Source organism: Suncus etruscus, chromosome 2 (assembly GCF_024139225.1).
Source record: "Suncus etruscus isolate mSunEtr1 chromosome 2, mSunEtr1.pri.cur, whole genome shotgun sequence".
Classification (NCBI taxonomy): domain Eukaryota; kingdom Metazoa; phylum Chordata; class Mammalia; order Eulipotyphla; family Soricidae; genus Suncus; species Suncus etruscus.
The window spans coordinates 113935858-113953602 of NC_064849.1; the positions used below are offsets into that span (position 1 = coordinate 113935858).

General features: G+C 39.5%; 2 protein-coding genes across 3 annotated transcripts in view; one reads left to right on the forward strand and one right to left on the reverse strand.

Moving 5' to 3' along the window:
- The window catches only part of MTREX (Mtr4 exosome RNA helicase), a 66116-nt gene extending 59131 nt beyond the window's left edge, over positions 1-6985 (forward strand). Inside the window, exons 25-27 of the mRNA XM_049768109.1 lie at positions 1172-1334; positions 6106-6210; positions 6705-6985. Coding sequence (XP_049624066.1) covers positions 1172-1334; positions 6106-6210; positions 6705-6757 — 321 coding nt within the window. The 3' untranslated portion in view covers positions 6758-6985. The remainder of the gene's footprint in view (positions 1-1171; positions 1335-6105; positions 6211-6704) is intronic.
- The window catches only part of PLPP1 (phospholipid phosphatase 1), a 73987-nt gene continuing 63058 nt past the window's right edge, over positions 6817-17745 (reverse strand). For both annotated transcript variants that reach the window (XM_049768130.1, XM_049768129.1), the window contains exons 4-6: positions 15066-15123; positions 7962-8138; positions 6817-7321 (exon numbers count right to left, since the gene is read on the reverse strand). In XM_049768130.1, the coding sequence (XP_049624087.1) occupies positions 7193-7321; positions 7962-8138; positions 15066-15123 (364 nt within the window). In that variant the 3' untranslated portion in view covers positions 6817-7192. The remainder of the gene's footprint in view (positions 7322-7961; positions 8139-15065; positions 15124-17745) is intronic.

Consider the following 17745-nt stretch of genomic DNA (forward strand, 5'->3'; position numbering starts at 1 on the left):
GTTGCTGTGATTGCAGAGTTAACACTGTAATCAGCCTAGAATATTAATAGGTGCCTGTGCCATTTTCTTAGGCATTAAGATTAGCATGTTGAGGAACTAGAATTTTATTTCCTTTTATTTTTAAATTTTGTTTGGGGCTACACTTGGCTATACTCAGACATCACTTTGGGCTGTGCTCAAAAGACCATTTGTTGTGCTGGGAATTGAACCTGGGTAGTCTGACTGTGCAAGATAATAGCCTTAACCCCTATACTCATTCAGCCCTTTAGTATTATATTGTACACTTTAACATTTTAGTTTGCAAGAGTTTTAAAATCTTTTATCCTTAGAAATTATCTGAATCCTCAAAGCTACATTTAGCTTGTCATAATGATTTTTTCTTTTATTTATTTTTTCAGGTAAACTAATTATCTACTTTTCAACATTAGGTAGAATTTCAGGGAAAGATGAACTCTAAGGTATTTCAAGAGAGGATTAAAAAGACCCCTCCCTGAATGGAACACTTAATTAGCATCACCTAATATCAGTAAGAAATTGAAACTTAGGAAATCCTCTTAAATTACAAAGTTAAAAAAATGAATCAAGTTTTCTCATTTTGAGGAGAAAATGTCAAGATTTGTTTAAAAAAAGTATTGTTGGGTGGGCGAGAGAAAGAATACAGGGATTTGTATCCTTGCCTTGCATCTTGCACACTCTGGTTTGAATCTACAGCACCATATAACTACTAGCAGAGTGAAAAGTAGACTCTTGATACCAAAAGGTAGAGTCCAAATTCCCTCAAAATAGTAATATTGGGTAGGGGTTTGACTTGTAATTTGTCTAAGCATTTCTTTAACGAATTTCTTTGTTTTGTTAATGAAACAATTAAAGATTAGTTAAATGCTACTCTTGAATAACTTTAATGAGTTTTGGTGTCTTGTAGGAAAGGGAGAACAGTTAAAATAATGATCTTGGTACTGTTTTCTTAGTTTTCTTCAATTTAATGGGAAAACTTTGATCGCTTAGCAGTGGCATAGGAACCATTTGACTTCCTAGAAAAGCAAAATGTTAAAATTGCAGGCATATCATCTAAAATGAAAATGAGACATTGTAAAATATTGATTTTGAGACCTAAAGTAAAATTAATACGGGGTTCATAAATAAGAAAACTAAATTGTCTTTATCTTCAAAGGAATGTGCTAAAAGAATCGCAAAAGTTTCAGCAGAAGCCAAATTGGAAATTGATGAGGAAAGTTATCTAAACGCTTTCAAACCTCACTTAATGGATGTAGTATATACCTGGGCAACAGGAGCTACTTTTGCTCATATCTGCAAAATGACAGATGTCTTTGAAGGTATGGTTAAATTTTGTATTCATTCTCACTCTCTCTCTCTCTCTCCAAATTATATTGGCACTGAAATAATATGAGTCAAGATCATCTCTCTACAAAGGTTGAGAACAACTTCAGAGAGAGAGAGTAGGGGATTTTATGCCCAGCATAGAGTGACTGATAATTGTGGCTCAGTAAATAGGGTTGCAAAGGAGAATAACTTGAGAAGAGAGTGTATCTGTCTCTGTGCTTGACACATCTTGGCTATCAGTTTGGGAAAATGCTTGGTTTGGAATGGGTCAGTAAAGTCTGCTATGAACACTTACACTGCACAGACACTCATATCCTGCCAGCCCCATGAGGCAGTTGTCAAGCTTCGCCTGAAGTCTGTTGATCTACTTGTAATAGGCAATCACTCCTGTTACCTGATTACTCAGAGCCATGTACCTAAGAGTGAGGAATAGCTCTTTTCAGGAAAGGAGAGGAGAAGAGTGGAGGGGAGGGGAGGGGTAGGAAGAGGAAGAGGAGGAGGAGGAGGAGGGAGTCCTAACCTTGGGATAAGTGTTCTAGGTTCATTTTCTTTCTCTCACAGAAAACGATTTCAGAAGGAGGTGAAATAGTGAAACAAGATGGTTTTTTATTGAAACTTATTTAGAAAAATCTGAGTGGTTGGAGTGATATCACAGCTGGGCACTGGCCTTGCAAACGACAAGCCCTATTTCCATGCCCAGTATCTCATCTGGTCCCATGAGCCTACCAGGAGTGATTTTTGAAATCAAAGCCAGGCGTAATCCCTGAACATTACTGGGTGTGGCCTCCCAAAAAACAAAAACAAATTAAAAAAAAAAAGAGAGAGAGGGAGTACATGTTCAAGAGAAAACCAGAATGAAAAAGACCTTATTCGGGACCGGTGAGGTGGCGCTAGAGGTAAGGTGTCTGCCTTGCAAGCGCTAGCCAAGGAAGGACCGCGGTTCAATTCCCTTGGCGTCCCATATGGTCCCCCCAAGCCAGGGGCAATTTCTGAGCGCTTAGCCAGGAGTAACCCCTGAGCATCAAACAGGTGTGGCCGAAAAAAACAAAAACAAAAAGAAAAAGACGTTATTCACATATTTCTGATGTAAGAACTGTTCTTATATTGTTTTAACTAAACAAGAGTATATATTAATTTTTAGTAATAAAATGCAGTATTTTCCTATATAAAAAATATTCCCCTTAGGTCCTTTTTATTAATGAGCGCTTTATAAATTATTGTGTCAGTGCATGCAATTACATAAAAGGTTATCCTAGAGGTTCTTGGGGGGGGGGGTTTGTTTTGTTTTGTTTTGTTTTGTTTTTGTCACACACACAGTGATACTCAGGGGTTACTCCTGGCTATGCACTCAGAAATTGCTCCTGGCTTGGGGAAACTGTATGGGACACTGGGGGTCGAACCAGTCTGTCCTGCATTAGCTGCGTGCAAGGCAAACGTCCTACTACTGCGCCACTGCTCCAGCCCCATATCCTAGAGTTTTTATGGAAAGAAATATGTAATAGGTATGTGATATTTAATAGATGTTACAGCAGTGGGTGGAGATGAAGAAGAAAAAAATGTTACAGCAATAATTGAAGGTGTAAAATGAGGAAATGATACTGTCACCTCATTTAAGCAAGCACATAGAAATCCAGATAGATGTTTGTGTAATAACTTAAGTGTTTGAGAGAGCATAAAGATGGGGAATTTGGAGCTTGATATCTTTGAGTATATAACAAATATATAAAAATATTTATAAAATATTTGTATATAACAAAGGATTGCTACATATACTTTTGCAACTATAACTTGAAATGAGACCTAATATTAATGCAGCTTTTGTGTTTTTTTCTGATTCAAGTCCCATTTACCAACTACACTTTTTTAGGTAAGATTATTTAGTCTTAAAAATAAGATGTAATCCAACAAAAGACTAAGAGGCTTTATTTACTTAGAAAATCATTTCTCAGGACCTGAGAAATAGTATAGTTGTTAGGATGCCTGCCTTGCACATGGCCAACTGGGATTTGATCTCAGCATCCCATATGGTACCCCCAGGCTTGTCAGGAGTGATTCCTGAGCATCACTGGATGTGGCCAAAAATAACCCCCCCAAAATTATTTCTCTTTTCCAGTATATTATCTTTTCCTACCCATCTTTTATTTTCACCTGTTTTTATTTAGTTTTTTCATTTTAGAATATCTATTCTTTCCTCGTCTTGTGCATGTTTCTCATGATTAGCAAATACTGCATTCAGATTTCTAGCCCACGAAGTGTTGTATCTGTTTTCAGAGATAGAAAATAACATGCAAACCACGGACTGTCCTAGGTTAGCACATAGCAAGGCAAATGCCCTACCGCTGGCGCCACTGCTCAGGGCCTGTCATGATCCCTTTTTTACTGAGAAATGTAGTATTGTAGGCAAAGACTGGTAGAAATACTTCAGATTCATCATGTGGTTGATTCTGAAATTTTATTCATTATAAATTCAGAAATCCTTTTACTGTTGCCAACTTTTGGCAACTCTTTCATTCAGTTGTATGATCCTGTATGGCTTTAAGACCATAGTTAAGAATCTAGAACCAGGGGGCAGTGGGGATATTAAAATATAATCTAGAAGGTTATGATTGCAGCTTTTGTCTAGCACTTCAAGTAGTTGGTCCTAATTCAAAATTTAGTAAAGTAAACCCTTGAATTCGAGAGAATTGTAGTAAATAAGAAATGTGAGTTGTGGGGCCAGAGAAATAGCACAGCAGTAGGGCATTTGTCTTGCACACAGCCAACCCAGGAATGCTTGTGGTTTGAATTCCGGTGTCCTATATGGTCTCATAAGCCAGCCAGGAGCAATTTCTGAGCACAGAAATAGGAGTAACCCCTGAGTACTGACTGCCAGGTGAAATCCTCTCCACCAAAAGAAAATAAGAATTGTGGAACTCAGGGGTTACACCTGGTAGTAGTGCTCAGGAATTACTCCTGGCAGATTTGTACTTGTCCAAGAATTTCTACATGTGTCTCTTTAATTGAGAGAAATTCAGGAATAGGTGGAGTTGTGTAAATTGTATTTGTTACTAATCTTACAAATGAAAAAGGGAAGTAAAAAAGGGGTTAAGGATCTACACCATAATGACAATTATATAGTGGCAGGATCTGGGCTGAAATCCAGGGCCCCAGATAGTTTTTTTCCTCCATTCACACCACTGAATCAGGTCTTAAGCAGATGATCATCTTATATGTAAGGGCATAGTATTCCCCTATGAGGCAGTATCCCAGTTGTAAGGTGGCAGCCCTGTGTGCTGTTGGTAATTTCTCTGAACAAGCTCATACCCTGCCTGCTTGAAATAGCATCTTTGTTCTCTCTCATTGTTATGGTACCTAGATATGGTTAGAAACCAGTTACGATCCTATCAGTTCAGGGACTGAACTATTTTATAGGGCAACAAGGTGATCTACTGGTGATCTGCTTTATGAATTAAATTGTACCACTACTTTTCCCCACATGCATATTGAAATGTGATGTGTGAAGGGCATTAAATTGCACAATGACTATAAGAACTTGGAAAATGTTAATAAATTATTCCAGTTTTAAGAAGTTGATGAACACCTCCAGTGATTTTAAAGCTTGCAGGTCAAAGAAACCAACATAACTAGTGTACTCAGTAAAAGTGAAGTTCCCAACTGGGGAGAAAACCCAAGGACCTAAACACAAGTCTGCATATTGAAGACTGGGTTACCCAGCAATAAAAGGTTGGCCTCAGCGTCTAACCCTTCTCCACCCCAGGTCAAGGACAAGACTTATTTTGTGTTTTTGGGCTGCCACAGCAAAGCAATGCTCAGGACTTACTCCTGGCTCTGCACTGGGACTATATGGAGTGCTGGGCTTTGAACCCTAGGACAGGCCTTTTTAAAAATTAGATGTTTAGCAACTTTGGGAAAAGATACCAGGTTCTTCTAAATCTGGTGAAGTGAGTCTGTTTTCAGGTTCAGCTTTGATGAAAGTACTTGGTACACACAAGAAGACGACTAAATCCAAATAGGAAAATGGTTTTCTCCTTTTTAGTGCTTATTACAGGTCATAGAAGTAAACATGATAAAAGTACTTCCTAAATAGTCAAGATTAATTACTGGCATCTTTAAATTAGATAATAAACTTTATCCTGTTTTTCCGATTGCGTTCTCTTCCTGGGATGTTGTACCAGATGCCTAATAGACCACACTCAAATTTTTTAATAGATGGATTTTTGGGGGCTTTGTTTTTGGGCCACACTCAGTGACACTCAGTGATCACTCCTGACTTGGGGGACCATAAGGGACGCCCGGGGATCGAACCAAGGTTTGTCCTGGGTCAACCACAGGCAAGGCAAGCACCCTACTGCTGGGCTATCGCTCTGGCTCCAATAGATGGATTTTGCCTGGCTTTTGCGTTGCCTCAATGATTTTATGCTGATTTCCTTGTAAGAGACCTTACTTTAGAGCCAGTTAGTGCATCATTTTTGCTTTCTTCACCAGAGCTGCTATGCTGTCCCAGGAGCATTTATTTACCTCCATTGAGACCAGGTGTTAGACATTATGATAAATCCATAACTCTGTACTACTAGCCAAGGATAAGAAGTGTTTTTATCTCTATAATCTTAAGTGTCTAGCGCCCAGTTGCTCAATTTCACTAGCCAGATAACAGCATGGGAAATACTTCATATATAATCACTTCATGTTCTCACACTCAACAAAAACTCTGCTCTTCCCAGTTGTTGCCATTTTACAAGTTATTTGTTTCCTTTTTCTGTCCAGGCAGCATAATTCGTTGTATGAGGCGGTTAGAAGAACTACTTCGGCAAATGTGTCAAGCTGCAAAAGCTATTGGGAACACTGAACTAGAAAATAAATTTGCAGAAGGTCAGCATCTAATCCATAAGATTCTCCATCTTTTTGTTTTTCTTCTAATAGTCTAAATACTGTAACAAATATAATTTCTACCTAGTATCTAAAGAGGTTTGCAAAACAAAAATGTGTGATATATTCATGAAGATTGTCTAATTATGTAATCTTTTGAAGTCATGATGTCTGTCTTAATCTAGTCCAGAAGAATTTCATAAGGCAAATTATGAAGGATATATAAAGCCTTCTGAATATGTTGAAAAGTAATTCCTTTTTTTGGTGAGTTGACTAATAGCTTAGTAGTCAAAGATTCAGTCCTAAGAACTGGGTCTAGATTCTGAGTTTTTCACATCTCAGAGGAAGCCATGGACTCCTGATATCTTTCACAACTTCAAAGTTTTGTATTGTCTAGTTTGCTATATCAGCTATCATGATTCTTATGCTGGTTTTAAAATTGTAGTAGAGAATTACATTCTTTTGGGTCTTGAAAATGTAATTTTCTTTTCTCTTAGGAATCACCAAAATCAAGAGAGATATTGTGTTTGCTGCCAGCCTCTACTTATAAAGAGTGAACTAAAAAAATGTGAAATTGTTCACCACCTGTTTGATAACTTATCTACAAACGCTTACAAGTATTGATTTTATTCTTCCATCTCAAGACATTTCTCAAATACTTTAATATGTATATTTAAATTAAGCATCATTCCAAGAAAGCATATTCCATATACATTTGTACATAAGCATGACATTTTTTTTTAATAAAAATGTACAGGTGGGCATTGTTTTAGTGAAAGGCTTGACAATTTTTTAAATGATCTGGTTGCTGATAGCTGTCGTGTTAAATGTTAACTATATATACACACAGGTAAAGTGGGCATCCAAATAGCAGCAGCAGTCCCTTTAAGGCTTATGCACCAGGATGGAAATGCATCTTTGTTGTCTCTGGTTGCAATCATTTCTTTATAAAGCAGGCCGGTTTGGTTTGGGCATATTGCCACCTTTAAGGCTGACTTCTATTATGATAGTGATTGTCTTCTGCTGATGTGTCATGCAGAGTGGTATGAGAGAGCTCCTCTTTTACTTTGAAAGAAGAATTTCTCTGCTTGAAGAAATCTGATACATATACGACCTGTGTGGGGCAGATTAGAAAAAGTTTAAATAACTTAAAAAACATGAAATTACAATTAGAAATCTGCAAAAATAAATGTTAGCTAATGGATAAATATTGGGGCTTATAGTTGAGAGCACAAAAATAATGTCTTAATAATGTAAAGTGAGCATATCATCTGGGAATAATTTTAGTTTGACATCAGTAATCAGTTTGATTAAAGACAAAACCTTTTATGATAAAAAATATTTAGTAAGATTTATATAACTTTTGCAAAGAATAAAATCTAGGGGGCAGAGAGATGGCACAGCGGTGGGGCATTTGTTTGCCTTGCAAGTGGCCAACCCAGGACCAGCGTTGGTTCGAATCCCAGCATCCCATATGGTCCCCAGTTCCTGCCAAGAGAGCTTTCTGAGCAGAGGCAGGAATAGCCCTCAGCGCTGCTGGGTGTGGCCCAAAAAACAAACAAATAAACAAGAATAAAATCTAGTTGTCTAGTTGTCTATCCTAAAATAGATGAATAGCATTAGATTGATATCTATTAAAGTAAGTAAGCCACATTCTTTGCCTCTGCATAAGTGTCTCACTGAGACTTTTTAAGATTTTACCTAACCAGGTGTTTTTCAGTATCAAGAAGGAGGCTACTGCCTTATATACTTACAACTAATACAGAAACCAGAGCTCCTTGAGCAAGTCCAATCAAAACATCGCTCCAGTGGTGTTTATAGTCAGAAACTCGAGAAAGGCCGACATAAATAGCCACAGCAAATAGACCAAATTGTAGTGTAGGACGTAAGAGTCTTGCCCAGGTTCCCTTCATCCTGGCTTGAAGATAAAGCTAGTAGGAAAGATAAAAGAAGAGAGTTAAACATTCCAGCCGCGAACTGTAGTCTTGGGCAGGTGGGTTTGGCCATATATAGAAGTTTTAGAGGAACAAGTGGCAGGATTGACAATACGTAAGGCTGCACCTTACCCCCTGCATTCTCTCGCCAGCCCTTGGAATCTATATTTTATATGAAATATCACACTAGATGATAGTTTAAAATCAAAGATAATTACAAAATGTGCTCCAGGGTGCTGAAGAGATAGTACAGAGATTATGGTTCTTGTCTTGCATTTGCATGCTGCTAACCCAGATTGCATCCCTGACAACCCATTTTGTAGCCCAAACGCTACAAAAATAATTTGAGAGCAGAGCCAGGAGTAATCCCTGAGCATAGCTGAGTGTGGCCCAAGATCAAAAAGAAAAACAAAGCTGTCCCTGTAAGAATTTTATGTGTAGACCACCCTTCAAATTGTAAACAAGATAAGGCTTTCCATGCTTATGACCTAGGATTTTAGGGATAGCTCTTCTCCCTTTCAGGGATAGCTACTCTCCCTTTTAGTGTAACTCAATTATAATTCTGATTCAGATCAAATAACTGGTGGGCTAGAAATATATTCCTGTGTATGTGAATGCCAGGGTTTGATCCCTAGCATCACAAAGGCAAGCTGTTGTCATTAGTACCAGTCATAGGTCAGACCACCAGTAGAAGTGAGTAAGCTAAGGGTTATTTACTTTGGACAGGGCACTACTAATCTTCTAGCTAAACGCCCTACAGACTAAATGTGTTTAAAATCATTCCAACAATTACAAGAAAGCTCCTCTAGTCTTTAAGTTTAATGGCAATTAAGTGAATAATCTTGGGATAAGTAACACAGATTTGTCCTGACAAATGAATAATTGTTAAATAAGTAATACAGACTTGTCATTTGTCTTCTTTTTTGGGGGGTGAGGGGCACACCCGGTGACGCTCAGGGGTTACTCCTGGCTATGCACTCAGAAATCGCTCCTGGCTTGGGGGACCATATGGGACACCAGGGATCGAACGGAGGCTCGTCCTGGGTCAGCAGCATGCAAGGCAAACGCCCTACTGCTGCACCATCGCTCCAGCCCCTGTCATTTGTCTTGACCTAGCAATGGAGTCTTTTTTCACTACTTCCTATATGCTGTTTCTACAATTTCTCTATACGCTATTCAGACTTAAGAAAATATGTCAGGGGCCGGGCGGTGGCGCTAAAGGTAAGGTGCCTGCCTTGCCTGTGCTAATCTTGGACGGACCGCGGTTCGATCCCCCAGCGTCCCATATGGTCCCCCAAACCAGGAGCAACTTCTGAGCACATAGCCAGGAGTAACCCCTGAGCGTTACCGGGTGTGGCCCAAAAACCAAAAAAAAAAAAAAAAAAAATATGTCAGCATCCCTTTGGCTTAAATTCCTGAAAATTTTGATGCAGGCATAATTTCAAAGTATTTCTATGAACTCAGCAAATTTCGTTTTATTGTTTTTAAATTAAGAACCAGGAATGCAGCTTGGTGCTAGAGTACAACATGCCTACATGTATGAGAACCTGGACTCAGTCCCTCACCCCCCATCAAAACTAATTTTGATCCAACCAAGTAATACTGTTTTAGGATGCAAAGCCTTCTTAATTCAGTGGAGTCCACAGAAAACAATTTACATGATTGTGTCTACAGACACTATTTAAAATTAATTTGGGATGAAGAAGCAGTTCAATGATACACCAAGGTTTTTCTGTTTGTTTTAGGCACCATGATTTGTACAACACTGTTAATGATCAGGTTTCATAGTCACCTTCAACCCCCACAACACAAACACACATTTGCCAGCCTCACTGCCCCACCTCTTATCCCCTCCATAGTAAGCTTAGTTCTGTAAACCAGTTGAGATCCCAAGTTTGACTTCTGGCATAAAACTAGTCATTGCACTTGTGAACCCTAACCCTGCTATTACCGCAAACACATCTACTTTCAGTTCTTTGGCCAGTAGATGGCAGAAACTCGGGGTCTAATTTTATCACAAACTAATTTAAACATTTAATTATAGAAATCTTTACCCTTATAAAGAGCTAGTTTTCCTTATCAACCACACTGAGGTATATATGTTTAACATTTCTGTGTGAATTCAACGATTGATTACTCACCCTGAAAGGGGGAGTTGGGATTTCCCCACTACTTATTTATATAACTGGCTTTAAGTTTCATTCCAGGCCCTGGCTCCTCTGGTGACTAATAGTTAAGGTTTTGAGTGCAGGCTGTGATTACAAAACAATTCTTAGGGGCCGGAGAGATAGCATGGAGGTAAGGTGTTTGCCTTGCATGCAGAAGGTCGGTGGTTCGAATCCTGGCATCCCATATGGTCCCCTGAGCCTGCCAGGAGCGATTTCTGAGCGTAGAGCTATGAGTAGCCCCTGAGCACCACCGGGTGTGACCCAAAAAAAAAAAAAACAAAAAAAATTCTTAGCTCTGCATGAGCTTGACTGAGCATACATTAACCAATACATAACAAAGCTGTATGCTCTGCTTCCCCAAGGTCTGGGTACTCTGTGTAGTTCTGTTCCTCCCTGTAAAAAATCTTTCATTTTATTACTCTGTAAAGGAGTTCCTTGAACTTGAGTCACCTGAACATATTCAAATGTCGGTGCTTTGTCAGCCCCTTTCCCTTGAGTGTCTTCTCTAAAAGAAGAGCCAGTACATTCTGATCTACCCAGACCCCAGGCTTTGTGTTCTGTAGTACAACTCTTTCATTTAACTTCCCATCCTTTGGAACCACTTTAGATTTGGCTTTCTCTTACCAATTTTATCCACTGGGCTAAATCATGACCTCTTGACTGTTGTCTCCCTTTCTATTTTTTGACTGTATGGATTTTAAATTTTTTAAATTGCATTCTTTGTAAAGGAATAACCTAAGGAGAGTGTTCCATTTCTGTTTGCCTAATATGTGTATCTGAAACTTCTCATCAGCACTGTCTTACTAAGATTATATGCAGGACATCACATGGGTCTGTGTGTGGGTATATGAGTGTGGGTGTGTGAGTTGCGGTGCCAGGAATCAAACTTTTGGGACTAACCCCTGAAAGCAAGGATTTGATTAGTAAAAGGCCCTACAGTTCTCTACTTCTGCAAACTTCACTCTTCACAAAATACATGCATACTCTAATTATTGGGCTGGCTACTTAATTCATTACATTGCATTCCTTATTTCTGTAGAATTAAAAGAACCTACAGAAGTCTATATCCAGTATTGTGTGTGATGCCAGACAGGCTCAACAATATCTACAAATTTTCCATTTCCCCATCCAGCTACAGACACATCTGAAGAGTGGCAACCCTTCTGAGCCACAGAATTTGCTATCTGTCATCTGGTAAAGCATTAGAGAAGACTTAGGACAGGTCTGGCTAATTTATACCTTCGCGTTGAAAAGTATATGGGAACTTGAAGGGCTCAGGTGTAGAAAGGAAAAGGTTATATTTTGTAATAACTTACAAACTGAAGTAATGAGGAAGCAAAAACACGAGTTAGAGCCAGAGAGCAAGCAAATGAATAGAAAATACGAGCAGAGTGACAGTCACACTGAAAACCCAGGTGGCCAAGAAACAGATCAGTCCCTAGACCAGTGCTAGTTCATCTGAAGAGTTTTTGAAGTCTGAGTCAGTGCTTACAACAAAAAGACCAGTTGACATCTTGTAGCTAATCAAAATCCTGCTTTGGATTTTGTTTGGTTTGCATTGTCATCAATAAGAATTTCTATCCCTGGGTATAAAACTGTTAGAAACCTGAAGATACCATTAAAAAAGAACTGGCATTGAGCACAGGATTTACTTCTGTGACTATTCTATAGAGTCTAAGAGTGAACCTATTTCTGTCTGTCATACTCTCCTCATGCCCTTTCTAAGATTCCCTGAGATCTTCCCTAATGACATTTCATTTTGTCCTCAATGAGTTGTTCATTGGGTGTTTCAGTCAATATGAGAGTGGAAGGAGGCGGTATAAGGGAAGGATAGGATCTGGCTTTTCGAAAGTCTTTGATCTCTGAATTCCTCCCAGTCTATTCTGGTAAAAAAGGCTTACAGGTAGAAATAAGAGAAATGGTGGGAAAGACAACAGAAACAGTTAACATACAGTTTTCACTGAGATGCTTCCCACAAAGAAAACATGGATGCCATAGCTCCATGAAGTCCCAATGTAGGTAGATAGCAAAAACATGCGGTCACAACAAAGAGGGTTTCAGAATTAAGAGTTTCAAAGATTCAGGACAACTGAGGAAGGTGAAGAGGAAGGAAAGGGCTTTAAATCCAAAGAGCTACACTAGTGGAAATTTGTAGTGGTGACTGGAATCAGGTCAACCTAGCCATATTCAGGAGGCCATATGGTGCCAGAAAAGATGTCACATGTGCCTGTATTCACCACTGGAGCTATCTCCCACCATCTAATACCTGGATTTTGAAAAAAAGAAAGTCCATGATGGGGAGAATTTTTTTTTCTAATTTTTATTTATTTTTGAATGGGAGATAATTTTTTGTTGTTGTTTTTGTTGTTTGACCACACCCACTGACGCTCAGGGTTTCTCCTGGCTATGCACTCAGAAATCACTCCTGGGGCCTGGAGAGATGGCACAGCGGTGTTTGCCTTGCAAGCTGCTGATCCAGGACCTAAGGTGGTTGGTTCAAATCCCGGTGTCCCATATGGTCCCCCGTGCCTGCCAGGAGCTATTTCTGAGCAGACAGCCAGTAGTAACCCCTGAGCACTGCCGAGTGTGACCCAAAAACCAAAAAAAAAAAAAAAAGAAAAGAAATCACTCCTGGCTTTGGGGACCATATGGGACGCCGGGGATCGAACCACAGCAGTCCATCCTAGGCTAGCACTCTCAAGGCAGACACCTTATGGCTTGTGCTACCACTCCGGCCCTGGGAGAGAATTTTTAAAGGACAGATTTTTTTTTTTTCTTTTCATTTAGTCAGGTAGGCTTTCATGTTAATAGCTTCTACATTTTAAAAGGTTATTTTAAAAAATAAACATGAGAATTCACATTGGTCTCAATAAAAATTATAAAAAATAAACGAGACTAAGACTGCATGTGACCTACAACGCCTAAATCTAATTTGACCTTTTGTTGAAAAAATTACAACTCCTGAACTGAACTAATAGCATACGCACTTCATACACAAAAATAAGACCTGGTCTGATCCTGGGACCTTCCTTAGATCAATAAAGGAAAACTAAAATATTGTTCCACATGATAGAGCCAGGATGGATAACACTAAGGTAGACCTTTGTCTCTTCTCTGGACTTGAATTTCAATCTTTAGTATTCGTGGGGATCCTGAATTTAAATACCACCTAAAGATGAGGCAGGATTCTTGTTTATTTGCCATGAATTGTTCATTTGTAAATGCTCAGCAGTAATCCACACTTTGGAAGTACCTTTTATATTCTGGATAGGTGCTTTATATGCGGAAAACAGTCAATGCCAGGTTAAGGGTGATATGAATTTTGAGGAGGGTGGTATGGAAATAAAGACTTATGTGGATAGCCACTACCCAAAGAAATAAGACCCAATCAATTTAATTTGCAAAGCAGCTTCCAGTCTGGATGGTTCAGCCTCAACAGAATGGTGCTGGGAAAATGTTCTTTATTTTTTTTAAGGGGAGGTTGTTTTTTTTTTGGGGGGGGCACATCTAACAGTACTTAGGGGTTACTCCTGGCTCTGCCCTCAGGAAATACTCCTAGAGTGCTCAGGGGGCCATCAGGGGTGCTGGGAATCGAACCAGGGTGGCCATATGTAGGGCAAGCAGCTACCTGCTGAACTATTGATTGGGCCCCTCTGAAAAATGTTTTATACTTCCATTTCTTCTCTTAAAAAGGTCATAACCATGGCTCTTTAAGAGCTATTTTTAAAATACTTAATTTCTGGATGTCAGGAATTCTTGATAGGAAGTTGGAAGGTATCAAAAAACTTGAAGGGATTTAAATAATGCTACTGCTTCATCCAACTCTGAGCTTGACCCATGATGCCAAGGATACTCAGGCAAATAAGATGAGTCATCACCTGAGGAATTTGGGGGGGCGGGTGGTACTGGTTAAGTGCTGCCCATAAATGTGAAAGCTGGCAAGCAGGGAGACATCTGAGTGTTTCTGGCTGAAATAAAAGCTGCGGCTTGCAGCAAGTAAATATTTCCACTGCTTACAGCCTGGGATACATAGTATATGGCTGCTCTGACCTGCTTTCTCCTCAAGAAAATCCTTGGTGTATGACAAATCTATTTATTTTAATTTTTCACCCTTTACATCTAAATGACGCAGACTTCTGAGCCCTTAAGTATACATCCACAGGTACATCAAGATTTTTTTTTTTTTTTTTTTTTTTTTGTGGTTTTTGGGTCACACCCGGCAGTGCTCAGGGGTTATTCCTGGCTCCAGGCTCAGAAATTGCTCCTGGCAGGCACGGGAGGACCATATATGGAACGCCGGGATTCGAACCGATGACCTCCTGCATGAGAGGCAAACGCCTTACCTCCATGCTATCTCTCCGGCCCCATGGGTACATCAAGATTTTTACCAACAAACATGAGAAATTCACTATCCTTTTAGGCTCTTAAGCAACACCAGGGAAAAAAGTTATGCCCAAATTAAGAGACCCTATTATAATCCCGAAAGTTCCCAATTTGCATCTTGCAAATTATGATGTGCCCTGTTTGCTACTTATAAACAACAGGTTATAAAAAATAAAGCAAACAAATGAACCACAAAACCCTCAATTTCAACTGAGTTGGCAAAAACAGACATTTCTCCTCTCAACCTACTGGAGTGCACATAACTGAGAAGCTGATAGAACATTGGAGGTCAGCATTGGAGATGGAGAAGAAATACAACATAAGCAATGTGTACCCCATCGTGTAACCCCATCAATGGACACAAAGTACTTACTGCCAGGAACAGCATGCAGTACATGGAGAAGGAAGAATGACCCGAGTAAAAGGATAATCTGAAAGACAAAGAAAATTTCATTTTCTCATCCAAGGCCAATGACATTCTTGACTTTATAAACTTTACCTGTCCTAGACATAGCTTCTTCCCCTAACTTCATGGGGGTATAACTTTGAAGTGGTTGAAGTGTTAGGACAGGACCATCAGGGCCCTAAGTGGGTGATGAGTCACGGAGAGCAGGCTTACTGAACATTTTTAAAGTCATAACTGGTACTGACAATCTTACCTTATTATATATAAACTTAAATTGCCATAATTGAGGGTTTATTTTCCACTTGCAGGGTCTGCACCTGACAGTTATTACATCCTTTGGAACGCTCAGAAATTGACTTTTTAAAAAAGTAAAACATCTTTTTAAAAATTTCAGGGGGATAGGCTGGAGAGTGACTGACTGGTAAGGCACTTGCCTTGCATGCAGCCAACTTAGTATCCTAAGCCCTGCCTGATTCCTGTCAAGAGCCAGGAGTAAGTCCTGAGCACTATCAAGTATGAAGCAAAAGCAAAAACAAAACCAAAGAATTTTCATTGGAAGTTCAAGATTTTAAATGGGTACACATCTTGCCACCAGGTTAATGGCTTCTATATTTCATTATAAACTGTACTGCAGTCCTGTATGAAATTAATCATCTCAATATTACAGCATATAAACATCTGGGCTTCACCTATAAATGATGGAATAGATCAAAGCTTAGATTTATACACTTTGAGAAAGGGAAATCTCTGTATTCAGGACCTGGATTCTGCTTATATAGTCACTGATACAGAAAAGGTAAATTTGAGAACTAAAAAGTATCCTATGCAAAGAATGTATCATGAAAATATGCTTTTCCTGTATAGAAATAGAAACAAAGCAATGAAACTAAGGCTCTTGAATAATTTAATATGCCCTGCCTGGTAGAGAAAGAATTAGGCACCCTGGATCAGAATACTTCTAGGGGCCAAAGCGACAGCAAAACTGTTTGCCTTGCACATGGTCAACCCAGGTTTGATCCCTGGCATCCCATATGGTCCCCAAGCCTTCCAGGAGTGATTTCTGAGCGCAGAGCCAGGAGTAGCTATCCCTGAGTGCCAGTGAGTGTGTGGCCCAAAAACCAAACCAAACCAAAAACCTTTTAGACTATATTTTAGGAAGTAGCAAGTAAATGTTTGCAACTGAGTTTTGGTGGGGTAGTTATTTGTTTGGGGGTGATATCTAGTAATGCTTGGGGCGACATCTAGTAATGCTTGGGGGCTACTCCCAACTTGGTGCCTGGGAGTTGGGGGCTGCACTGGGTATGGGGGATCACGTGGTGCCAGAAACTAAACCCATGGCTCCTGCATGGAAAGCGTGAACCCACCAGTCCTTTGAGCACTCTCTGCGGCCCTGAAGGGAGAAATAACTTTATTTTTGCTACACTGGGAGATAGATGCTCAGGGGGACACCTCCCTGCCTGGGTTGAGGATATGCTTTCTGTTTGTGTAAGGGGCATGTATGATGGAGATTGAATCTAGGCTTCTTGTATGCTAAGCATGAGAGATTACTTGTCTAATATTACTGAGAATTCTGCTAAGATTTAAGATAGGCTTAATTTTTTTTAATATTTTTTTTGTTTAGATATATACTTCTGGCTCTACACTCAGAAATCACTCCTGGCAGGCTCAGGGGACTATATGGGATGCCAGGATTTGAACCACCGAACTTCTGCATGCAAGGCAAGTGCCTTACCTCCATGCTATCTCTCCGGCCCCTAGATATATTCTTTTTTTTTTTTTTTTTGGTTTTTGGGCCACACCCTGTGACGCTCAGGGGTTACTCCTGGCTATGCGCTCAGAAGTTGCTCCTGGCTTCTTGGGGGACTATATAGGACGCCGGGGGATCGAACCGCGGTCCGTCCTAGGCTAGCGCAGGCAAGGCAGGCACCTTACCTCCAGCGCCACCGCCCGGCCCCTAGATATATTCTTAATATGGTTAATATTCTGTCTCCCTGTGCCAGCTAGGAAATATGTAATTAAAATTGCTAAACATTCTGGGTTTAATCTATGTAAACACAAAAATAAAATCACTTTTAGCCATACCAACTACTTAGCTGTGACAAAAAGAACAATATAAATCCTGATTTTAAATCAGATGATTAGAACAGGTTATAGGATACTATAATGGCCATATATATTGTACTATATGGACAACTTTAGTATTTTATATTGAATATCCTCCAAGTAAAGAGAAGGTACTTTACTTTTAAGGATTCTAAAAAATTCCATCAAGCCAACACCACTTTGTTCACTGATGTATCCACATAGCAAAGCTATTGTTTCTCTAAAACTTCATGTTCAGAATATTTACACTGTGCCTTAAATCACAAGTTCTAAATTCATATATGATGATGGGGCATAAATCCTATATTAGATGCACCTCACACTTCTGTTTTATCCCATGCAACATGTTGTCCCCGGCACCACTTGGTGTGGCCCAGGTGGCCCAAACACTGCTGTGTGGGCTAGAACATGCTTCAACTAAAATTTCTCATAAAAATCTTTTTCAAAAAATACTAATATAGTGGGTACTTGACTTGTGTGCCCAACCTACCTCAATCCTCAGCATTTTAAATGGTCCCCCAAACCTGTCAAGAGTGATCCCTGT